Source organism: Perna viridis, chromosome 11, assembly GCF_037379345.1.
Source record: "Perna viridis isolate PV_CMFRI_1.1 ecotype Kerala chromosome 11, ASM3737934v1, whole genome shotgun sequence".
Taxonomy (NCBI): Eukaryota; Metazoa; Mollusca; class Bivalvia; order Mytilida; family Mytilidae; genus Perna; species Perna viridis.
This window is the reverse complement of record NC_142455.1, coordinates 24,036,140-24,063,719: the sequence shown is the minus strand read 5'-3', so window position 1 is coordinate 24,063,719 and position 27,580 is coordinate 24,036,140. Positions and strand designations below refer to the sequence as shown.

The following is a 27,580-nucleotide window of genomic DNA, read 5'->3' as shown; positions in this document are numbered from 1 at the left end:
CATAAAACTGAAATTTTGTCGATGTCTTCTTTTAAAAGAATACAACAACTTTTGTGCTACTGAAGTGCACATTTAGGTTTTACCTTGCACATTCAATATTTTTGTATGCCTTTTTGTTTCATTATTGTTTCGAATACTTTGGATCTCTTCAAAATAATATGAAATACACAACAAAACCATTCTATTCAAATCTTAAGCTTACAGAGCTCTATAAAAGTATACGATACTTTAAAGGTAACTTACGTCAGATATGTTTGCCTTTGAAATGTTAAGAACACAGCTATTTTTTTTTTTTGAATGGATAAAATGAAATAAGTCACATTAATAATAATATTGCCTTTTTTGTTTCGTAGACAAAATCTGTGTTTAATTTTGCTTTGCAAACTATTGGAAAAACATAAGGAGAAATCGATAATGATTTGTTTACCTGTTCAACATGATGTGTGTTCACCCATATTATATAATTTGTATTGATATGTGACCTCTTATAAATGTTAATGGAACTGTCTGAACCTTTGAAATTTCTATTTCTCTTTATAAAAGTCATTCGCTAAGTTTTAATGTCATACCTTTATTCTGCTGGGAAATAAGAACTTTTCCATCATTTTTTCTATTTTATTTTCTATGACTAAATTGTCAAAATACGTGTTAATCCCTATTACCGCTTATAACTAAAATTATATTAAACTGTTTTATCGAAATACAAGAACATCAAACAATATTCGTTTCTTGATGTAAAATGAATTAATGCAAACATCCTTGTTAATGGTTCCTTTTTTATTATTCCCATCATGCCAATACATTTACTTCAAAATATACCAATAATTGCGTGTGAGTCAACTGAGAATATCTGTCGTGATTATTTTAAGGCACACATTTTATAGCAAACAATCAGTGATGTCATAGCAACCCGCTAAAGTACATTGCCATTCTTCTGACATGAAATTTACAACAAAAACAAAACCAAACCAAACAAACAAACAAACAAGCAATACAAATTATATCTTTGCAAGATGTTTTATAATAACAGTATTGCGTAATGAAATGAGAATATAAATTATAATAGATTTCGATGGTTACATATAATCGTAATCTTTTAACATGCGTGTTAAAGTACGACGAACATTAAACGCTTTGATTGTTTCGTTTTAAAATGCTATAGCAGAATAATTTTAACAGTTTCATCTTGCATAGGTTGGTTTATACTCACAAAGAGACATAGCTGTTAGTCCGGAGTGTGCACATCAACGTTTTATATAAAGATCACGTAAATGCATTATCCCTAATTCCACTACTATCAATTTCAATTGAATTGCCTATATTAAGTAACGTACTTAGAGGCTAATATTTTTTTTATATTTTTATTCATACAAAAATCAAACAATTGTGGGTACAAAATTGTCATAATGCGAAATGTACCACCGCATGCGGCTGTTTCATAAAAACAGTCACAGGACGGAAAAAGTTAGTTTCAGATTGTATGGGCTGTATTGTTTTCCCTCAATTGTACATATGTTTCTATAAGAACAAGCTATCAATATGTTTCAGTATGATCAAACTATCATCAGAATAATGCATTCTTATCTACGTCCTTTCATCAGGCATCATGTGATGAGAGATTACTCCTTGAAACACGTGTATAGCATATCGAAATTTGCAATATATATGAGTGGTATTTTTGTTATTGATATCTTCCTGTGGTGGTGTTGTTCAATGAGTGGACGTTGGATGGACCTCTGAGACCTTAATCCATGCGCCATCTGCTCGTCCCGATTGGAGTTGATTTCTCACATAACGTTTCTGAGTGAATTGAATGCCCAGTCGAGTGATAACTATGATGAAGTAAAGCTGTATTTTTATTGTTTTATAGACATGATGACCGTCAATACTCGACATATTGGCACCTTCGATATAATTCTTGATGCCATGTTAACAAACGATGAATTTAAGGTCAGGATTATTCGATTTTACCTAAAGACGATGCACTAACAATGAGAAGTCTTAAAAATATATGAAAAGCAGCTTTTAAATGCGCTGATTATTACATTGTCGTCTCACATGCATCATTTAAATCATAATTGGATAGTTTGAATACCACTCACTCGCCAAATTTAGCAATGAACTTATTGTTGTTTGAGTACATGTTGTGGGTTTTTAAGATAGACAAACTCCAGTTTATGGACATATGTACTTACATTACTTAACACGTTACACAATTGCAAAGCATGCGTAAACCTTTGCATCTATGATTGTATCGTTAGCACCATAAATGCTGATAATGAAATGTTTTAATATTGCTTTAAATGATTTTAATTTCCCAATATTTAACGGAGAAAATAAAACCTATTCATTCTTTATCTGTTTGTTGTGGTGAAATCTTTGAAAAGGTCATGCTTCGAAGATAAATACGCCGTCATGTTAATGGCTGTCAGAAACCTTTGGACATGATAAATAAAACTGTGATTACTTGTGTTATGTTATATTGAATTAGAAAATCATTGAACCTCGAATTTTATCTAGTTTAACGCCCTATTTCACTCAACAGAATTATGTTACGTTAAACTTGGAACACTGATCGATACCATGGTATGCATAGGACACAAATTGGTGTAATGAGTGGTACATTTTATCACGACTGAACAATCAAGCAGAAAGGTTTTGATAGAGTAATCAAGGGATCCAAGATTCTAGTGGAAATCAAAAGAATGTAATCCAGGGACAAAGACCCAAAATGGAAAACAGACAAACACAACAAAAACATAAAATAACTAAAATAATACATACTAAGTAACAAGAGTAAATGAGCTACTCGGACTGCATGAAAACCTTGGAGTATGAATCAGGTGCAATCGTCCTCTGCTTTCCTACCCGCTTAGTTGCTCATTAGATATCAAGTCCTGGGTATTGAAAAATATTCAACAGTAAAAATTTCTATTACGTACACTTGGTTGAATTATTTATTACTTGTCTATACTACATATCGAGAGGTCAATATTGGTAACAGAAGTGGTGAGTTCTTAATACCACATAGTACATGTAATATTAAACCAAGGATAAACAAGTAAATGATTTTCATAAAACATTTTACCTACGTTTCACAATGTGCCCAAAACTTGTTAATAATAAAACCGGAAGTAAAACTTAATAAGACACGGAGAACATTTACAGCTGAATATTACTTTCACTTCTGTCTTATGTATTTATAGAATTCTTGTCTATTGACGTTGTCAGAAAAAAGTCCTTCGTACATGTAGTTTAGAAAAGACACTGAAAAACCAAAACAATATATTATTATTACTCACATGAAAAGACGCAAAGAAAAGAAATGCTATAGCATGGAAGATAGAAAACAAAATAATTTAATAAAAAGCGATAAATAAAAACACAGAAAACACACCTTGCAAGCTTCTAAGTATAAGTGATGAATAAGAATAAAGTAAAACATGGTCAATCTACTAGAGGCTTAAGCAGCAACACGGTGTTACATGTCGATACCAAAGTTCTAAAGTTCACAATAATTGTCGGTAATTATGTTTTTGATACGCAATGTACATGTATGTGTATCATATATAACAAATCCTAATAGTCAAAAATCAAGTTTTTTTTGTAAACAAAATGGTTAAATGCATTTGTTGTATTAGCATTGTTTTTAACACGAATTCAAAATTAATTTACTAATATATATGTACGTCACTTACAAAGTACATTTGTTTCATTGTTCATTTCTGAAAGAAGTTCATTAAATCAAATGTTACAAAAAGAACTATAGGTACAAACAATAATATTACACCAACCAAACCAGTGGAAACTGCTGACTTTCTATTGTCCGAGGCCGAATGATGAGAGCGATAATAAGAATTGGTTTTCTTTGAATCAACCCTTAGTTCGTTTATCAACTGTTTTATTTCATCTTTCAGTATAAATCTAAGTTCTGCTTTGGTAAGATTTAAATTAGCTAAATATGCCCACTTTAGTCCTGTGTCTAAACAGGGACAAACACAAGTTTGTTGTGTCGGTTGTGTTTTCAGTGTTGTGGAAATTTCTGCTGTAGTTATATCTGTTGTTGATGTTGATATAATTACTTCTGTTGTTGTTGCTAGTTCTGTGCTTACTTCTACAATAGTGAAAACAAATCGTGGTTTTTAATATAAGTTAACTTTGCTATATAAATTTCTTAATTTCTAACGCGTATTTCTAAGTATTAAAACTTATTCATGATATGCCTACTTCTAATATATTGAATTTGTTTATTTTGCTAACAAAAACCCAGGGTTTGTATAGGATTTTGAAAGCTTTAGTCACGTTTGCGTGAGATGGTATAATTTTAACTCTTAGTACCATAAGGGACGCTAAGAGTAAACAAGGAACCAAGATTCTAGTGGAAATCAAAAGAATGCAATCCAGGCACAGAGATCAGACAAGGAAAAGAGACAAACACAACAAAGAACACAATATAACCATACAAAGTTACTTAGTAAACGAGCAACTCGGACTAAAAAACTAGGAGCATGGACCAGGTGTACCGGTAGGGTACGCGTCCTCTGTATTTCCAGAAATACTTAGACACACCGTCGTACCTTAAAGCATTACTATAATTGAATTGTACGTACCAAACTGACACTCTCGACCATAAAATGTAGACAAACAAGAACAGACATATGCTGTACCATCTTCTGAACATACACCACTGTTAAAACATGGTTTAGACTGACAGGCTGGTGGGATTTCTAGAATGTCAATAAAGAATGGATTAGTCCTTTTATTAGGATTTCCATTAAGTTAATACACATAGATTAAGTGGATAAAATCAAATCTAATTGATTTCACATTATTTGTAATTGATTTTATATATTTTGTGGCAGGTTTCACATAAAATATATTTTTTTTTAATTTATAAAAAGTGTTTTGATATATATTTTTTATTATATATTTGATTACTGCTAGTTCATTATATCTGCTTACAGTTACATGATCAGTAAGAAATCAATACTAGTATTCGTATTTAAGTTAACTGGATTATTGTCCATTATAAGAATGAATTCGTTGAAAAATAAAGATTTAATCAATAAATGAAATTTATCTTTCCTAATATAATATTTTTGAATGGTGATATTACAACTTCGTGCAAAACTGCAATAGATACGTACAATTGCAGTTTATCTATACATATTTAGCTTTTAAATTTCCTTTTTTTACTGGAATCAATGCAACATTGGCATACAGTACGGCCTATCAATTACTTATATCTATTCCTTACTTTCGATTAATGAAAATCATTTCAACAATACAAAACATAACGTAATCAACATGATATTCAATTAATCATAAATCTTCATTTTCAAACTCTTAACAATTTGAAAATTGGAGGAATAGTGATTTTGAACGAAGTAGAATCGGTGGAAGACACCGACTTCCACTATATATACGCATTATTTGACCTGAAACCCTATTCATATCATAATACGCCTATGTAACGAAACACCTAATAAATGACGTGTTCAATAAATTCGTTGAATTGAACATTAATTTCATAATAGGCTAGGATACAGAACATATATCAAAAATAATGTACAAAACGACAGTACTAACTACTTATACGCGGCGCATCTGTTATATCAAATACTTGACAATGAAACGCATCTGTTGTTTGTTTGGCCTACATTCCGAGCGTCCAGTATGAATTAAAAACGCTAGTAATTATACATACGTTTAGTTTCAACGTTCTAGTTGTTCATTTCAAAGAAAGTAAGGATGGTCTTGTAACTTAATTGGTAGTTGTTTGACGGCCACTGGTCCCCCCCCAAAAAAAAAAAAACAAAACAAAACAAAAAAAAAAAAAACAAAACAACTGATTCATGGATTTTCTTTGAAAAAAGTCAATAGCAAACTGATGCTTGGCTTTCATCCTTTTAACTTTTCTTTACAAATTTTCAAGATACTCTTTTTCACTTTCATTAAAACTTTTAAGAATTGCTACATTTTATTCTTAATTCATCTCATATCTTGACCTACACTTAGAAATCGATGGTAAAGGAAAACTACTGACCAAACTTTACAACAAACGTGATGACCTTTCATTCATAATAGTCAACTTTCTTTTCATCTGTGGCAACATTCCTTCAGCAGATGCGCAGTTTTCATATCACAAATCATTCGTTATGGTAGAGCTTGCCGAAACTAGGCAGACTTTGGTGTCGCGCTAGAATTCTAACAAATAGGCTTCTGGAACAGGGTTATGTTGCTACAAGATTGAAGTCATCCAAAAGAAGTTTTATGGTCGTCATCATTAACTTGTCGGTCGTAACGGGATGAAAACTGATTTGTTCAACGTGTCATAGTTTTCCCTTTCACTTTCGTCTTCCCCGGACTTGACTTTTTATGAGCAACTCGGTGGGTGTTTTTAGAAAAGCAGAGGACGCTTACCCACCAGTGCGCCTGATCCATGCTCTCAGTTTTAATGGAGTCCGAGTTTCTAATTGACTTTTATTACTTTGTATGTATGATTTTAGTTACTTTATGTTCTTTGTTGTGTACGTCTGTTTTCCATGTCTGGTCTTTGTCCCTGGATAACATTCTTTTGATTACCGCTATAACCTTGGTTCCCTTATTTGCTCTCTGCCAACATCTCTTTTATAATATCATAACTCATACGATATTCCAAAGCATGTCAATTTTTGTATCGCGCTTGAAATCTTACAGTTACATTCTGTAGGCTTCTGAAAAAGGGTTATGAAGCTTCAAGATTGAAGTCTTCACCTCAAAAGTGTTATGGTCGTCATCATGAACTCACGGATCGTTATGGTGTATCCATCTGAACCATGAGAATGGATTTGTTCACCGTGTCACTTGACTTTATGTGAGTAACTCGATGGGTGTTTCTAGAAAAGCAAAGGACGCTTACTCTAAGGATGTACCTGGACTATGCCGCAATGTTTTCACTTGAGTCCGGGTTGATCATTGACTTTTGTTTCTTTGTACGTGTTATTTTAGTTATTTCGTGGTACTTGTTGTGTGAGTCTGTTTCACTGTCTAGTCTACTATCTCTTGATTGCATTCTTGTCATTTCGCGTAGAATTTCGATTCACTTGATTATTCTTACAAATCGAAATCTCTAATTTGCAAGAAATACTCTTGAATTTTCAATTGATAGTCTTCAACTTTCCAGAAAACCTAAGTTTGTTTTAAATGACTGACCATTCATAATGTTATGAATTTAAAACAATGGTAAAGAAAATATGAAATATTATCGTTAATACAATCCATTCTATTAAAACCTACTTACCGAATGGTAAACCCAATGATCCTTTTACCCCTCCTAACCCAGTAGTTGTTGCCAGTGCTCCACATCCACCCATATGAATTTCAACAGGGAAATAAAATTTTTCATCCATATACTCTTCTACGTTTAAACGTTTTGCTGATGTTATCCATCCTTTTGATAAATCATTATTGCCACTGTTTGGAAGGCTTGTACTTGCACCAAAGTAAAAGACAAAGTAGCAGTTTCTATTTCCGTCACAATTGTTAAATGTATATTCATCATTTTCCGCTTTATAGCCTTGAACTTCGTTTTTCTGTATCAGATCTCTAGGAACAAACCCTAGGTACAAATACTTAAATTTCCCCTCCTGTTTTGGGATGTTATAGCCAGAATATTCATTAAACAGAAACCCTAATTGTTCACCATGGAAACGATTTATCTGGGCAACTTTGACCTCTCCTTGTCTGTTTGAATTTATGTCATGATAACGTAATTTTGCGTGAGACTTTGTGGTATAATGTTCTGTCATGTTTAAACTCACAGTCGTATGAGATGAAAAGTATGTATAACCAATAGTTTTCTCAAACGCACAATACACTCCGTAAGCGTCCCTATTTTGACTTTCGAGGTTGTATTCACCAGAAACACTCCAACGATCTGTTAAAATGACCTCTAAGCAGGACTCTGAAAATAGACAAAGAACAAATAATTTTGCAAATACTTTGACTCCATCTTAGATTTCCAAAGAAATCAAAATTTAGCTACACTGACATTTCTATTTTAATGTCTTTTCAGTTCTTTTCATCATAAGTGCATAATAAGAAAAAAAGACTAACATTCAGAAATGCATACCTTGATTCAACATTCACAGACATACTAAAAAAATAAACCATGTTGATTTAATTTATGTTAAATATTTTAGATAAAAAATACAGAAGAAAAAACAAAAACTAAACAGAAAAAAAATAAAACAAACCAAAAAACAAAAAAAAAAACAACAAAGCTATATTGAAAACTATATACAAAATAACCATTTAATCATTAGTATTTAAGCTTCATAGCCTTACTACAATTTGATGAGATTAAATTCATGGGTTTTAATGTGTATTACCCCTAATTTTAATAACAAAAATGTATACCGCGAAAATTAGTACAAAACAAAGGAAAAATAGAAATTCAAAACATGAGAACCTAAACGAAATTTCGTAATATTCTGTTGATTTCCTGTAATGTTAACTCAGAGCAAATAACATTTATCAGAAATAAATATATAAAAATAATTGTGAAATTCTTTCTTTTTTAAACAAGTGCTTGGTTTTCACAGTTTACTTTAAATGATTATTTTGAAACTCACCTGCACATAAAATATTTTTGACAGGAAAACACACTACAGATAACAAGAGAGTATTGTATTCCATGTTTTTTAATATTACGGTGAATAAATAAAAGTAGTGCTACTAGAATGGTCCGAACAGGTGTACCACTTGATTAATATAAACGATATAACATCAGTTGAAAATCCACCTGATCTGATTTCTAGCATGAACGAAAGCATCTACATTAAAAAGAGTAGGCGTTAAATCTTAAATTTCATTCATTGTTAACCTTACAAAAAGTTATAATGTCTCAACTGTACGATGCCTACAGGGTATTTTTTTATTTGCTGATTCACACTAAATACGTCGCTTAAATGTATTAGTTCTTGTGATGTATCGAAAGCTTGAATTCACGTCTGAATGCAAATATCTGATTGGTTATGTTGAACATCATTCATTAAGTCTAAATACAAAGTCTGCATGTTTTAACTACACCTTCAGTATCATACAAAGTGTCATCCTGTCATGATTAGTGACTATCTTTACAAATCAACTAAGTGAAAAATGGTATAAGCATTTAAATGAATGTGTTATTTTGCCGATTGTTCGGGGTTGCGTATCCTTATATCAATATTGGCTAATGTCCTTTTATTTAAGTACAATCATTACCTATAACTCATAACGTTATCATACAACGTATTTAATATCTTTTTTTTTCAAATTTACGTTTTTGCGCGCAAAATAGTAAAGTTTTGAAAGATTTTAAATCCTACTAAATGACAAACGTCATTGTATTGAGGACTTTTTAGGCATCGTTTGTGGATTAAACCTGTTGAAAGACAAATTGAGTTTTCGATTGTTGAATCTTACTATGTAGATGTATTGGTATTTACCACAGAGAATATGACGGTATGTAATAATAAACTCTATTATATGATATCAATCAAATTAATTCGATGACAAGAAAAAATACTGTCTATAATGGATTATGTTTTTTTTTCTGAAATGGCATTGTCTTAGCGTATATATATTACCCTACAGAAATATTTCCTGTACCTATGTGTACCAAATATTCAATTTCAAATTTTACTTCTGTTATGCGATATTCAAGTGGCAGTTAGAAGTTGATCGTTTGTCTTCAATGTTTTGCATAAAGGGATTACATAAATATTTATTTTTCTACGACAAATGATTCCAATTTTTGTTTTCCCTGACGACTTTATACTGTTACAACAAAAAATGTCAAGGCCAGAAATAACCTCTTAGAAAGATTCAGGCAACAAGAAACAAATTACATTTTCGATAATTTTAATGAAACTAAATAAGTTATGTGTTACAAGTACAGTAATTATAATTACAAAAATGTCTTATCAATATACAGTCTGGGAAGTTTGCTAATTCGTCCAACTTTTGATGTCCACTTTTGAATTCTGTTTAATAGCAGGAACCCAAAAGTTAATTTATATAGTATTAGTCCGACACGGAATAATTTCCAAACTCTTAATCCAATCTGCAAATGTGTCCTCAGAGGTCCAATGTTAAATAATGAATGTACTCACAAACCAGCATTCAGTCATTCATTAGTCAGTTAGATTCATTTCCTTTTCAGATGTCCATTTTTATATAAAATATCATAAAAAATATAGAAATACTAAGAAAGTTCTAGAACAATTTAGAAAACAATCAATTATGAATGAGTCAGATAAGCAATATTTGTTTGTTTACAAATTATAGAAAATTCCATTATTGAAAAAAACATGTTTACAAATGTGCCATATCTATATCTAGCAATAAAGGTCAAACAGATTAGGTCAAACAATCTTACAATTATTACAAATATACAGTATCCTAGCAATACCACAAAAAATAATAATAATAAAATAAAACAAATGTCACATCAAACAATAAGACAAATCGATTTCTCGGACTTTTAATATTACGTCAATCTAATCAATACAAGACCTATCAATTCAATTCTTCCCATCAGTTATTGTAAGTAGGATCTTACAACACCCCATTCCACATAAAATAATTATGTTAGGTCGCTATCATAAACACACGAATAATTCTCTTTTGGTGCACTTCAACCAATCTGTTTGGTTGTGGGTTTCCCTGATATTTGTGGTTGAGATCATACATCTTAGATGATGACAGATCGATTCACAGATATTTCATTTTCTCCCATCTAATTAATACAAAAAATGCTGAAAGGAATAAAGTAGATCGATTATTGAAGCAGCAACCATTGTAATGCGTTTAAATACCTGTAAAATTGCTTGTAGCTGTTATGTTCTGCTTTTGTTTTAGTTAATCCATAGTTTTTTTGGGTTTTTTTGTTTTTTGATTTTTGTTTTTTTGTTTTTTGTTTTTTTTGTTTTGTTTTGTTTTTCTTGTTTTTTTATTTGTATTTTTATATGGTTTTGGTCCATCTCGTTCTTAGAAAAAAATGTTAGTAAACCTGATTTTTTGTTTTGTTTTTTGTCTTTTGTTTTTGTTTTTTGTTTGTTTTTTTTTCAGTTGTTTCAGGCAGTGGGTGATATATGAAAAGTATATGGAAAATATCTGGAAAATCCACCATTTTAAAGGTACAATTTAATTATACTTCCAAACAATCAGAATCAATTAGAAAAAAGAAATTAATTTCATTCTTATAAATAGAGATGTAATTTGGTTAATATGCACGGAAAATAATCATTTCTATCAGAAATAACACTGTCAAAACTATATTGTTTTTTCCTAACATTCTATTAAAAAAGTCCTATGATGCAGAGATCAAATAATTGTCTTTTCAAATAGAGAAAGCATCCTTGATGGATATTATATTATCAGATCCTCGGGTTTTTGACATGCATCTTTCTGATTTTTTCATTTTCCCTGATTTTTACAACAACTTACCCTTATATCGCATTGGTTTTCTTTATGTTACATAGTGAATGTAGGTAACAAAACAATCTAAGAAATAACTATCAGCAACATTCTGGAACATTATTCTATTGCACGCACAAATGACAAGGGGTAAATATAACTTTCTTATAATTAAGTTCTAAGGCCTGTCAATGATATAAAAACGCTAGTTTTGAACATTTTATGAACATTTCTCTTGATTAATTGTCACTTATATTTTGGTAAGGTTTCCTTATAATAGTCATTTCAAACATATATAAGACTTTTTTTTAAGAAAAGCATTCAATTCAATTGTTTTCCATTGATTTAATTGAGAGGATTAATAATGTGTTGCTAAATAGCTGATTCCGCTAGATTTCGACAATATGTAAAGATCCTTACAGATAGACAGCCAAAAAGACAGTAGTTCATTGGCTGGGATGGTCCCCCGTGCACCCCAATCATCAACTTCACGGTTATTTTCAGGTACCAGCAAACCTCCCATTATCGAATCAAAGTGTCGCCAAAAATATTCTCGGATTCTTGTTTAGCCTATGTTTGTACCCTGCTAGGTCAAAAAGCTAATATTTTTGACTCAATTATTCGAGCATCTAAGTCTTCTTGGGACAAAATGTGCACAGAAACTAAATATATATATCATGTCCAATGTCCGATGGTACCACGAAAGTAGCGGTAACTCTTACGGTTTTTGGATGAAAAAATGGCATTTTGGTTCATATAATGTTATGGTATTTATTTCAGGGGTAGAGGTGGTACAATATCATTTAACATGACTTGGAATAGTTAAACATGTATTAATTGGGCTCCTTTGAAAGCTAAGACACCTTTTTTAATATACTGTATCACCCAAAAAGCTTGATAGAACGACGGTACTTTGGAAAGAAAAGACAACAACTTGTGATAAAGAAAAAATTCGAAATTCTGAAAATTTCCCCTTTTTACGATTTATTAGTAATTATAACCCCAAAACAAAACTCGTAGCGTCAAATTGGCCATACAAGTTTGGTACATCTTTACCTTAATTATGAGTTTCACAGTGTTGGTGTACTTTGACTGAGAATTCTATTATATGCAGAGATCAGTTCTAGGGTAATATTTTTACAATTTATACAGAAATCACCATATAAACCATTTCTTAGTAAAGCATACATACTGTACGGGATTTGGCATTGAAAAATATGTCAATTTAAGCGTTTTTTATTGTAGGGTAAGGGTATACTTATTTCATTTTACTCCAAAACCCTAAGTGTTTTGAAACTTTCTTCATGTAAAGCTGAGACATTGCGTTATATGTTGATATCTAAATATGTCAATATAAAATGTTCTTCGTTTTGCAGAAAGTCACAATTCGGAGAATCACAACGTAAATAATAGAAATTAGCATCAACGAGATATAAAATATAGCCAAATATACAAAATGTGCTTCAGTTTGTTTTTGGCGACAAAAATATAAGTAATGGGAGGTATAAGGGTACTGAAAATTATATTTTGGTTGATGAGTGGTGGGGTGCAAAAGGGAGGGGGTTATCTAATTCTACACACCATATGGCTTAGTTAAGCCAGTCCGTGATACTCCTCCTCGTGTATTATTGGCTGCAAAGAATCGGATACATTCTACATAAATTACAATATTCCCTGCACACACAATGCCACTCTAGCATAAAGATAACCCTTTTTGAAGTTTTTTTTGGGCAGAAAGCAAACGATGGTATAATTCTTTTGGGCTCAAATAACACTGCAGAGTTTATTGACGTAACACTTAAAAAAAAAGCTAAACTGGCGATTTGTTTCACTTACATGTATAGAAGGTGCAATTGTAAATAAACCTGCATAAACAAAACTTATAGATGTAGAAAGTCAAATGTCCCATGCAGTAGCAAGTATCACCGACGCAGTCGTCATGAAAACATGATTGATGTAAACAATTGAATTATGTATGTATTTTCAATTTATACGAACCAAAGCACATGATTTTCATTTTCAAATAATACTGGTATGGTCTAAGTATTTATATGGTCTATCTCGTGGTAGACTGTATGAGTATTTATTATAAATTAAACAAGTCTAACAACAATGCAAAAATGTTCTATGGAGAGCAAGCTAATGTGCACATCTTTTGTTCATGAAAAGATGCTGTTTCTAAAATAATTATCATTTTTTTTAAAGAAACAATCTTTCATTGTTTCTGAAAGGAGAAATATTGGTATTGATTTTCGGTTATCTAAAATATATACTCGGAATTTTCTATTCAGAAACCGGATAAGTTCAAAAACGTGCAGACGTTTACTTGGGAGATGACGGTTAGGTTATTTTTCGTATCTAAATAAAAGCAATTTACCTTAAGGCCCTTGTGTATTTCGTCATAGCATATGATATAAACGAATAAATCGAAGTAATATTTTAATAAAAGCATTTTCATATTTTAAATGCCATCAACCAAGGCTGCATTTGTTTGTAAAATTTGTTAAAAAAGAAAAATATAATAATAAGAAGAAATGCAATTATCCCTGTTCGATGAACGGTTTTAATAATCTTCGAGCGACGCGGCCTCAAATGGATCTCTGTAGACATATTTAGATGAAGACAATGTTTTTACCAAAGGCTTTTCAATATTACTAATAGCGTTGTTTTAATTGATCTATTGAGTCAGATAGATCGTACTTTGTAGATGCAAGGGTTATAGCAAATAAAATAGTAAGTTTTAGGAATGATAGTTGGTCGACACTTGTTCTAATGATAACTACATCATAAACTTTCATCCATAGGTAGTTCACTTTGATATTGACAAACATACAAGAATTTGAAAGCTGTATAATGTTAGCGATAGAAAAGCCCATTGTTAACTTTCCAAATTAAAGAACTACATAAAACATTCCACCGTGTAATTACCATTTTATCAAGGGACGAACAACTTTTTTTTCCTGAAGGAACTATATTACTCACTGTAATATTTGATAGTTACAGAGTATATAAAGTTCTGTTAAAATACGTCATTTCTGATATGTTATTGAAGTAATAAATCTGTCCATGACATGGTCAAATTAACATTTGAAGTTGCTCATTTTATTTATTGTCTTATTTTTGTCTTTAATTTTTGGTTATTATCTAGTTTAATGGAGGGTCACTGTAACGACAACGTCCATAAACTTTTTTTGTCGACGCATTGCGCTTATTAAAGTAATGTTTTTTAATGTATAAGTTTTTCGTTATCTTGATCGTTATCGTTAAGAACAACCAAAGTACAAACATAAGCAAACAATTTCTTGACTAGAATATTTTGGAAATGATTAGTTACCATTTTGAAGGGTTTTGATTGTTTCTCTGTTTGTTTATCTTTGATTCTGTTTTGTTTTGTTTGTTTTGTTGTGTATAGTTACAAGAAACCACAGACACACACACACACACACATTAACTTAATATGTATATAAAACTGCTGGCTAGAGAAACGATATACTCTCCAATATATCTATCCCTGGGCGGTTCAGCTGCAAAAGTAGTCTTTCTTTGTGATATTAGAATAGCTATAATTTATGTTAGCTATTACGTTGTACAAATATACATTCACATTACTGAAAACATAAAAAGTCATTCACCTTGTTTTATGTGACGAATAATATCCTTACGATACTACAGTATCACGCCATACAAGGAAGGTTGCAATTCAACGATGTTAGTTTAATTCTAAATCAAACAAAAAAAAAATCCCAAAAAATCATAAAAACTTAAAATGTACAAAATAATGCTTCTGCGTTTTCCATTCATGTATCAAATAATAAAAGAATTGGACAGAATGATCCTGTATTTTATGAAAACCCTACTACCCGTTTACACGATATGGAACCAAGAGAAAAAAACAATATATGTGAATACAACAGTATAAAGACAATGTTTTTAATTTTTGCGTAACAATGTCTGAGAAGAATAAAACAATAACGTCTTTGACCGAAAGAGTTATCGCTGTAAATATGTATCCTTATTTGTACCTTTCATCGCCAATAGATTTGTCCGAAACCTATCATTGACAGTTTACACAACACATACGTTTTATCATAATTACTGGTACCCGTTTCACTATTTACTGAAGATGCATAGTATTTACTGAAGAAGCATACTAAACAAATAGTATTCAGTTTTACATTTCATCATATAAAAACCTAAAAAGGATATCTAAATAGATAAACATATGTTATGCATTTGTTATTACTTGTATGCAGTCAGTCTGAAGTATACATATGTACAATACACAAAAAGAACATTGAACTATTTCTTTCTCATGCTTCAATACTTCTATCCAATTTCACTTTAGCAATATAACAAACTAAAAAACTGAGCACAAAATAAAGTTAACTAAAACATACCTACAACCCGGAATAAAATACCTTTCAACCTGGAATAAAAATAAACCAAAGTATGGCACGCCTTTATCAAGCATCTTTGAAAAAATAATTAACCGTCTCTGTTATATGTAAGTTGTTGCAGGGAAAGTTTAATGAAGCAAAATGAAAACATACTGCAAAGCGCGCGTACAAAAAGTATAACCGTGCATTGCTTAAATGAGAAATAAATGTATGATTATGGTATAGCATACCGTCGTTTTACAAGATAAATGTACCAGTTTTCATGAGATTTGAAAAAATGAAATCAGGTATCATGTTTTTTTAAATGCAATCATCAAATAGTCAAATAGAGACAAATTTAGTTCTCAAAGTTTTTTTTTTTTTTGCGATTCACGTTGTGGAGTAGACGAAAGAGCGTTTCACCATAAACATTGAACCGCTTTTGGTATAATCGAGAATTTATACTCATATGTATGTATTCATTCCCTTTAAACGTTTGTTATCACCTGTAGTTGTCACTAGGTTGATTTTAGTATAAGCGCGAACTGATATTGTCGTGTGCGCTGAAGGTGTTTATTTACTATTCGGAATTCCCTCCCTTTAAAGCTTTGTTCTTGTATTTAATTGATTTATGTAACAAAATAGATTATATCCTTGCTGATTGAAGCTATTTACAGATAATATTGATAATATATAAATGTGAAATTCAAAGGCACCGAATTGCCTCCGGGGCTTAGTGGTCTAGTGGAAGCGTTATCGCCTCAGGTACGAGATATTATGACATTACACGTGACGCGTATTAAACATGTCAGTCAGTTGTGTATACCCTCTTAATATATCGTTCAATTTATTTAATTCGCGAGCAATATTAATTAAAAAACATATGACGCAAAAGTACTTTACGAATTGAGCTAAATTACAAGATTTTAATTTTAAAGAATATGGTATTATTCACAGTGAAAAGGTTGTTTTTATGCGTTTGATGTACTTTCATTAATATATAATATTCAATTATATATTATATTTTGATCTATATTTTTTACTAATAATTTTATTGTTAATTGAAAAAGCGAACAAACAGAAACGAATAACAAATTCAAGGTGATAATCGTTTGTCTACAGACAGTACGCTACAGGTACGTGTCTTCGGATGAAATGTATTGCACGGTCTTTCTGTCCCCTAAAACATGAAAGTTCAATGAAAGATCAGAAAGATCCTTCAATCTCAGTTTCCGCTATATAGATGACGTATTATCTTTAAACACTCCTATTTTCGGGGATTTGATACATCGCATCTACCCAAAAGAACTTGAGATAAAGGATACAACAGAAACTGTGAAGTCAGCCTCATATACCTACACTTAGAAATCGATAGTAAAGGAAAACTATTGACCAAACTTTACGACAAAAGTGATGACTTTTCATTCAGAATTGTCAACTTTCCTTTCATCTGTGGCAACATCCCCTCAGCACCTGCGTATAGAGTGTTCATATCACAACTCATACATTATGCAAGAGCTTGCCGAAACTACGCAGACTTTTTGTATAGCACTAGAACTCTAACAAATAGGCTTCTAGAACAGGGTTATGTTGCTACAGGATTAAAGTCATCACTACAGAAGTTTAATGGTCGTCACCATGTAGAAAAGTAGAGGACGCTTACCCTACCGGTGCACCTGGTCCATGCTTCCAGTTTTTAGTGGAGTCCGAGTTGCTCATTTGCTTCTGTTACTTTGTATGTATGATTTTAGTTACTTTATGTTCTTTGTTGTGTGTGTCTGTTTTCCATGTTGGGTCTTTGTCCCTGGATTACATTCTTTTGATTACCGCTATAACCTTGGTTCTCTTGATTACTCTTTCAACTAAATGACAGACTTTTATACAAATTATAGTCAGTGATTGATGAGAATAAAGGACGCCAAGAGTCGACTGATCTATTTAATACTCAAGTGATATAGTTGATATCATAATGTCCAAAAGTCATAGTTATTTGACTTCACATGTTACATACTCTGTCTAGCAACAGTTGTTGGTATAAATTGATAAAGAAATGTATGTACTTATTTTGTAATAGTATAATCTCCCTGTAAATAAAAATCGAATGATCCGGAGATTAATACATAAGCAAAATAGGACATAAAATAGGTGTAAAAACATTTGAATGGAAATAATCAAAATTTGTTAAATTTAAAATATACATATATGAAAAACGATGTTAGAACTGTCAAATTTGCGATGCAAATTTTTGGTCGTTCACTCCGCGGCATTCGAACTCGTACTGCTGGGTCTGTAAAATTCCCAACGATGTTAGAACTGTCAAATTTGCAATGCAAATGTTTGGTCGTGTACTAAGTTACAGTCCTAGATTAATCATACGAGGGGGGATGACCCGGCCAGCGAAAGCTATATTTTTATATAGCCTAGCTGGTCGAGTGGTCTAGGGCGGTGGACTTGGTGCAGGCGGTGTTGCCATAGATTTTACAGTGGTACGAATTCGAGTCCCGCGGAGGGAACGATCAAAACTTTTTTTTAAATTGTAGGGGAAAAACGCATGACTGCAGCTTGCAAGTTACATGTAATATTGAAACAGCAAAAAAAAATGATATGAAATTTACAATGCCGATATTTCAAAAGACGTGTTTTGTATACCTAACAACAATTCAAATAGAAACGAATGATGTATTCGTTTAAACGTTTGCATGAATATTTTATATTTTAAATCGATCTTTCTAATGGCCATATTGCTTAATCCTTTGTTTCACTTCTCATAAGTACTATCAGATATCATTTCTGTCAGTCATTTAAATATTTCAATTGCACATTGCATTGCTACATTATTATAGGATAAAACACTGTATTTCAGTCTCAGAATTTTATGCTTGGTATATGACTGAATGGTCTTTTTTACACATCCATTAATTATGTTACCCCCTCCCCTTTTACACTTCCAATCCCAAACTACCATAAGATTCAATGAAATTGGCTATGTAATTGGGGGCATTCAACCAACATCGTGATATGGCCTTTAAATACACAATTGTAAAATCTGTCATCGACTAGTGGTTAAAGGTGAACAACCATTCATAATGCACACTAAGGCATTTGCTAATTAGATTGGAATTGTAATCATATAAAATACGCATTAACACTTTTTATGTTCGTCATTATTTGAATTAATAGTAATTAAGTTTCAGAACATTTTCAGAACCGGACATTTTTCTACTCATTTGACTGCTCTTTTTTTGTGTTTAGGACCATTAATAGCCACTGTAGTTAATTCTATTTCAAGTACTTATTTGACCATTTCTTTACAAACAGTACCCGAAGATTACAAACTCCTTAAAGTTACCTTGGTTAGCAACATGGTTTCATATTTATTTTCTTTCAGCATTTACTTTTCCATTTGCAGCGGAGACGACTATCAACATTCGCATAAACTTTAAAAAATTAGATTCAGTTCATTCCAGTCAAGTTATAACGTGAGAAAAGTTGAAGAGGTTTTAATGTGAATACTCATTTGGCACATAGTTAACGGTTGACATTTAAAAATTTGTATTGAATACCATGTATGAAGTTTTTAAAAAATGTTTATGGGGGGATTAAAAATGATTTTCGCACATAACATAAGTTTAAGAAGTCAATCCACGTTAAATCATCTAACAGGGTTATGTTGCTTAAAGATAGAATGATTCACTACAGAAGATTTATTAATTTGTCATCATGAAATCGGGGATCGTTACGGTGCACCAATCTGCACATTGAGAACTGATTTGTTCAATGTGTCATAGTCGTTCCTTTCTCTTTCGTCTACCCTGGACGACTTTTTATAGTCAACTCGACAGGTGTTTTTAGAAAGACAGCGGACACTTACCCCTACCGGTGTACCAAGTCCATGCTTCCAGTTGTTTGTGGAGTTCGAGTGATCATACACTTTTGTTACTATGTATATATTATTTCTTTTATCTTATGTTCTCGTTGTGGGTACCGTGTTTTCCTGTTTGATCTTTGTTCCTGGATAATATTCAATTGATTTCCGCTTGGTTTCCTTGATTACTCTTACACTTTGCCAGGATATTCATCAATTTAATGTTGCAGAACTTTATCATGGTTGTAAATGTGATATTCTTCTTAAAGAATGACTGAAGGATAATAATATAAAATCCGAACCAATAATTACTAGGCAGAAGTCAAAAGGAATAGCCATAAGTAAAGACAAATGGCAGTGTCAGGGTTAAAACATGAAAGTTTGATACCAATGCAAAGTTGCACGCTTACCCTACCGTTGCTTATTTGCTTTTGTTGCTTTGTATGCAGTTTATTTAGTTACTATATGTTATTTGTTGTGTATGTCTGTTTTCCATGGCCCCGAGCAGGTCCGGGTGGCAAAAGAATAAGCATGCAGCAGCGCTAAGCTTGTCGTAAAAGGCGACTAAATGGTGCTCAGAACCCTAGCCGGGGGCTAGGGCGCTCTGCCCAGACAGCAACTGGGTTGTGTGCCCCAGGTGGTGAAATGGGGTACCCCTAGTGTGTTACATGCTGGAGTTGTCAGGCGACAATACGGAAAACCTGACCGCAAACCATAGTGGTGCACCATGTTCCTCGCACGTTAAAGAACCCTACTGTGGTATTCTTCCGGAGTAGGAACCATAGGGCTACGCCAAAAGAGGCTAAATTGCCCGACCCTACCCTGCTCGCCCTATTTTCAGTGGCAATCAAACTTTGTTGACCCCATTATCCTTGTGTCCCATCCCATTTTTCGTTTCATCATCATTTCATGTTCATTTTATCATCCACTTTATGTTCATCGCCTGAATATAGATGAAATATTGCTGCTCGGGCGTTAAACCCCAGGAAACAAACAACTGTATTTTCATGTCTGGTCCTTGTTCCTGGATTATATTCTATTGATTTTCTCAAGAACCTTGGTTCCCGTCATTACTCTTCGACGTGGCACAGGAATTTCAAATTGAAAGGTGAGTTAAACCATGTTGTATTGCGCACTAAACATTCCGCTTCCGATACGGCTTATTTTTCCGGTTATAATTCAGTCCAAATGGGTGAAAATGACAAGGATTGCAATTATTGTTTGTTAAATATATATTCGATGCAATTGTAAAATTCTTTTTCATGCGTGCATGCGTTAATTTGTCATTACCATTTATAGCTAGGGTAATTAAACTAAAACTGGATGTTCATTGACATTTCCGTAAAAAGACAATAACCACGGATTATGTGCAATTATGCGCATTTGTCTGAAGGAATTCTTTGAAGTTGTCGTGATAGAGATAAATAGTACGGATATTTGTGTTTATATTTTAAGCTGACGATAGCATCGGTTAGGATAACGTCACTTGTACATACTAAATTTATCATTTGATGATTCCAACTTCTCCCAATTACAAAGGATTTGAATTTTGTCTTTGTTTTTGTTTTTGTTTATGTTTTGTTTTTTGTTTTTGTTTTTTTTAGAATACACAATAAACATAAGGGTAAATACCATTTTAAAGTTAAAAGGTGGAAGAATCTTTTTTCTCTCAAACCTAAAAGGTTTAAACGCAATACATATACTTTAGTGATTCTAATTATAGAAACAATATATTAATCACAACACTGAAATACATTCAACACGTAATGGAAAAGTACATTAATCAATAAGTGATAATTTAAGACACGTATAACCTAAAAATATAAAAACATTCATAATCTTTAAAGAAAAAAAAACATGTACGATCCTAAGTATAGTTTGTATCATGAGGATAATCACCGAAATAATTCCAGTAATTGGCATCATAACAGCCATATCGTTTAACGGAAATATCCAAAGTATTTTGATGGACAAATCCCTTGTAAATTTTTAATTTCATTTAGTAGATAACCAGCACATAACTAAAGCATTTATGGAAATGTGTTGAATATTTTGTCCATCCCCAAAATGATTTATTTTACACGACAAAAAAGCTTGATAAATAACAAACTTTACAAACAAAATCATTTTATATCATACTGAAAACAGGTCTAGGATGTTATATCAATCAGGGAATTTTAGGTTTTACCAAATTGCATGGCATAGTTTGCTGTCGTCACTACCATAGACATGAATACCGGATATTTCAGCTTTAATTTTTTATGAGTATTTTATATATTGCAGGCTTCATTTTTCATCTCCTTATCTATATATTTATTACTCCCAAGTTTTGAAGGTACTGTTTCCTTCTTTTGGTTACATTATTTACATATAAACCTATAGTGCTTCATTCTGTCAATAAATTTAATGAAACTTGTATTTACTCTTTTTTTTCGACACAGAAGTATATACATCAGTCTTTTGCATACAATAGAACACAGTGGTAGGGGTTTTATAAACTTTATTCATCCATTTTTGTTTTGTCTGAATGACCATTATAGCAACACTGATTAATTTTATTAACACGAAAACGCTTATTATCATTTCCTTAACAAGCAATACCATAAAAATGTGTGTAGTGTTCTAGGTCCAAAAAGATGCTGAATAAGCTGTTCCTGTAGTCACGTCTATTTCGAGCTCTGTTGGATATATTACACACGGCCGTTCACCAAACAGAACGGTTTTTAAAGGACAATACATCATAAAATATCTACATTTGAAATAAAAGGATTAAGTATGTAGATCAAACTTGATATAGGGAATCTGAGACATCTTGTCATTCAAATGAACTCCGTTTTCCTGATCAGATTGAGCCTGACGGAAAAACTGCGTACTAAAAATATTCATTTTCTCAAAATGTTCAGATCATACGATGTTAGAGTGTAATTACTCCCGTTATAAGACGTCAGAATAAAATATTGACATGAAAAATGTTAGATAAAAAAACAAGACACTGGATTACGATCGAAACTTAATTTCAACGTGATTATACTACGTTTAGAACTGACAAGAAGGAAATTGAACAAACATGAATATACCATGTGAAAGGCTACAAAAATACAAACGTCTTCCCCTTTCATAGGCAACAAATACAATAAAAAAATATCACAAAATGCATAGAACATATTGACAAACACAATATCAAATTAATATAAAAATCTTTAAAATATGAATAAAATTATAAGAGTAATCAAGGTAACCATGGTTATAGCAGTAATCAAAAGAAAGTAATCCCTGGGACAAAGACCAGACATGGCAAACAGACATACACGACAAACAACAAAGTAACTTAAATCATACGTACAAAGTAACAAATGCAAATGTGTATATCGGACTCCACTAAACTTGGGAGCATGGACCAGGTGTACCGGTAGGGTAAGCGTCCTCTAGAAACACCTGCCGAGTTGCTCATAAAAAGTCAAGTCCGGGGTAGACGAGAGAGGAAAGGAAAACTATGACACGTAGAACAAATCAGTTTTCATGGCGCAGAAAGATATACTGTTACGACGCACGAGTATATAATGTCGACCATAAAACTTTTGTAGTGATGACTTCAAATTTGTAGCAACATAACTCTGCACCAGAAGCTTATTTGTTAGAATTTTAACGTGATACAAAGTCTGCCTAGTCTCGGCAAGCTCTGGCATAACGTATGAGATGTGATATGAACACTCCATATGCAGGTGTTGAAAGGAGTTTTGGTCAAAAGCTTTTCTTTACCATCGATTTCTAAGTGTAGTTCAAGATGTGAGGCTGACTTCACAGTGTCTTTAGTATCCTTTATCTTAAGTTCTTTTTGGTCGATACGATATATCAAATCCCCGAAATTAGGATTGTTTAAAGATAATACGTAATGTATAAAGCGGAAACTGAGATTAAAGGATCTAGCTAAACGATATTCTGTATTTTGAATCAGATCAGCTATAAAGTCAGCCTCATAAGAGTAAGGGAATATGTCATCAAGTAGAGGTGTAAAATTTGTTCCCATTGGAATGACGGCCGTTTGTTGAGAAACGCGTCCAACACACTGGACGAATATGTTGTCGATTAAAAATTTCCAGCATTTTGTAAACATCTTCTGTATATTTGGAAGATGATTTGGAATTATTTCTTACATGTACAAAGTATGAGGTATCTCTACCAAGAAATATATATAACTGTATCTAGGTGTACCATCTGTTTTTGGAAAAACGACGATGTATAATGTTTTAAGTCGGGATTTTAACTGAGTATATGGAATAAAAGTATACAGTGTTGCAAAATGATAGGTTACATTTTAATAATAAGAGACATTAATACGAACTTAATCATAAAAATATAAAATGAATAAATAATAAATTAAAATACAAACATGTACCATGAGAAAGGCTCTTTGATATGTTTAAATACAACCATTTGTATCAATACCTCGATATATTTCGAAGAGGAAATTGAGATTAATAGTATAAAGGAACTACATTTGTACAAATTTGATTTCTCTCTAATATTCAGGTATTATTATTTTACAATACCTTTAATGTGCACACACCTATATTGCAACAAAGTTAACATGGAACATGATCTGTCAGACAAATTTGGGTTATCAGTTGTGTTTGTTCTTCTTTATTTTTGTTTATTTGTTAGTTTTTATTTGGTTTGTTGTTTGTTGTTCCTGTTGTATTTTCGTCATTGAATTTTACATCTAATTGATGTGTGTGGATTTTTTTCACTTTTGTTCTTCTTATCAAATTATCATAAACAATATATAATTCCCTCCAGTAACCATAATTCATTATAATGCTGAAATGTTGGAAGTTAGTTCAACTTTACTGTTTCTAATTTAAATAAAATATTGGTGATCCTTCAACCGGGATAGATAACATTTTATCAAGCTATTACAACAGTCATATAATGAGACAACAGTTTTGAACCGTGAAAATTACTGTACATCTGTAGATGGCATAAAGTTGAAACATTTAATTTTACCTCCGAAAAAAATTCATGAAATCAATACTTACAAAAAGAAATATTGGTATGCATAATAATACAATCCCAACCAAACCTGTTGAAAAGGCAGATGTTCTCTTGTCTGAGGCCGAATGATGAGAGCGATAGAACGAATTAGTTTTCTTTGTATCAACTCTTAGTTTATTTTGCAGGTATTCAATCTCATCCTTAATCAAAATTTTGTTAAATTTAAGTCGGCTAAATAAAACCATTTTAGTCCTGTTTCTGAGCATGGACATAAACAACTTCTTTGTTGTTGTACTGTTGTGGACACTATTCCTGTTGATTAAAAGCAAGCAAGTATATTTTATTAATATTTTACACATCAAACTTCGGCATTTTGCCCAAAAGAAATTACATGTACACGAAAATACTTGGGATGTCGAATGGTTTTTGTACATACCATATGCCGTTTATAGATGCATGAATAATTTGGAATGCTCATGAAATTTTCAAATTCATAAATATTATTGAATATATATGTAAACATACCGTTGTCAAATGTGAAGTTTATTGACTAAACTAGTCACTTTATCCTCATGCAGCCGATATGCTTTGACCATATATGTACTGTTTGATAGTGTCTCTGAATAGTATAGTATTATTGTCCAGGTGTCAAAAAATAGTCACCGGTGTTATTTGACATGTTGTCGCCCTTTCAAATCAAAATAAATAATTCTCCGACTCAAAAAGTAACATAATTGTGTGTTTGTTTTTTTTCCTCGAAACGAAGTTTTTAGTGCATTTATAGTATCTAAGATACTTATATGATATTGGATATATAGACTCAAAACTAAGAACCTGTTTCATAACTGTATTAATTACTAGTACTATTTAAAAAAATACTGACTACGTTGACATTCTCGACCAGAAAAACCAGTCAAACAGGCACATACATAATTCAGACCATTTTCTGTACATGCACCACTGTTTAAACATGGGTTAGGCTGACAGGCTGGTGGGATTTCTAGAAAGTCAATGAAAATGGGTTAGGCTAACTGTTTATTTGGATTTTCTCTAAGTAAATACACAAAGACTACTCGGACATATATAATCAGGCAAACAGGAATACAATAAGTTGTACCATCTTTTGTACATGAACTATTGTTCAAACATGATTTGGGCTAATAGACTGGTGGGATTTCGGGTAATTAAAGAAACATGTATAAAACATGTCGGCTGGCTGGATTTCTAATAGGTCAATAAATGTGATAAGTGTGGCAGTCCAGTTGGATTTCTAGTAAGTCAAAAAGCATGTATTAGGCTGCCAAAAGCTGGTGGAGTTTCTCGTAACTAAATAAACAAAGATGCACTGTTGGGCGTATAGTAAGTAAAAAAAGGCATGGATTAACCTCACAGGATGATGGGTATTTTATTAATTAAACACAAATGGATTGAACAGATAGTCTGGTAGGATTTCCAGTAGTAGGTCAATTGACGCCGATCCTTTGGATTTTTAGTGTTAGTCGATCAATTTTTTTGGGATGAAAGACAAATGTTTTTTTAGTAAGTCACTTAAGTAGGCATTGGAGTGATTGTAATTCAGACAGCCAGCATAAAGCTGATAACTTTGTATATGAAAGGGGTGGCAGGCTGTTCTGGATTTTAGGAAGTCAATAATACAAATGTTAACACCAGAGACTGGAGGAATATCTAATTTGTCAATGAGAATAAAGTGACAGACCGGTAGGTATGTAATACAAAGAAGCTATGGAAGTCAAATAAATCAGTTGGGATAGCTTTGAAAGTTATTTTAGATGAAAAAAAAATGCATTCCATTTTGAATAAATGAAATATCAATTTCAAGGATATTGATACTTTGAGGTATCTCTTGAATGTTAAATATTCGATAAAACTCAATTGTTAACAGTAGTACACTTACCAAATGGTAGTCCTAATGAACCTTTTATTCCTCTTAACCCAGAAGTTGTTGTCAATGCTCCACATCCACCCATGATAATTTCAACCGGGAAACAAAATTTTATGTCCATATACTCGTTGGGGCTAAGATTTGTAGCTGATGATATCCACCCATTCGATAATAAATTTCTGTCATGTTTCGGAAGGACTGTATTATTACCAAAGTAAAAGGCAAAGTAACTGTTTTGATTTCCGTCACAATTGAAAAACGTATACTCCTCATTACCGGCCTTGTAACCTTGTGTTTCATTTACTAGCAGTAATATTTGTTTAACAAATCCAAGATACATATATGTGTTCTGAGTTTCGTATATCGGTGGATTATACCCAGAATACTCACGAAATAAAAAACCTAACTGTTCACCTTCGAAACGATTTATCTGCGTGACCTTTACCTCTCCTTGTATTTTCGAAATAGGATTATGGTAACGGAACTTTGCGTAAGACCTATTTGTGTAGTGTTTAGTGATATCTAAATTTAGGGTGGTATGTGAAGATATATACGTATAACCAAAAGGTCTATCAAAGACACAAAACACGTTATACGTTTCATTATTTTTGTCTTGAAGAATATACTCGTCAGAGGAACTCCAACGGCTGGCCAAAATAATCTCTAAACAATTCTCTAAAACAGAAAGAAGTACTGTCACTGGTCGGATAGAAGTTAACCTTTTTTCAATTTCTTATTTCATGTTTGAGTAACAGCATTGGAATAGAACAAATATTGGCTCTGAATTTTATCAACAATTTACTTCATATTTACTGTTCTAATTACATGGATAAATATACGTTTGAAACAATATCAAGAAATACTAGGCATCCCATGCGTTTTATTTAGCAGAAGTCAGTATCTCATCAAGAGATCTTTTTTGGTGGATCTGCACTATTTAAAAAAAAAACATATTTGTAAAACAGATAAAAGTATTTTCTTTGTAGATATTGATATAAAGTT

At 32.1% G+C, this 27,580-nt stretch overlaps 1 protein-coding gene across 1 annotated transcript; it reads right to left on the bottom strand.

The window, feature by feature from the left end:
• Positions 1-695: 695 nt before the first annotated feature.
• On the bottom strand, positions 696-27,074 carry LOC148603453 (uncharacterized). The gene is made up of 7 exons (XM_088551438.1): positions 26,591-27,074; positions 25,559-25,675; positions 24,883-24,987; positions 13,024-13,074; positions 7,283-7,945; positions 4,611-4,727; positions 696-4,114 (listed from the first exon to the last, which is right to left on the bottom strand). Exons 1-7 carry the CDS (start codon positions 26,916-26,918, stop codon positions 3,720-3,722), a joined length of 1,776 nt encoding a protein of 591 aa, XP_088407564.1. The 5' UTR covers positions 26,919-27,074; the 3' UTR covers positions 696-3,719.
• Between the last annotated feature and the right edge of the window lie 506 nt (positions 27,075-27,580).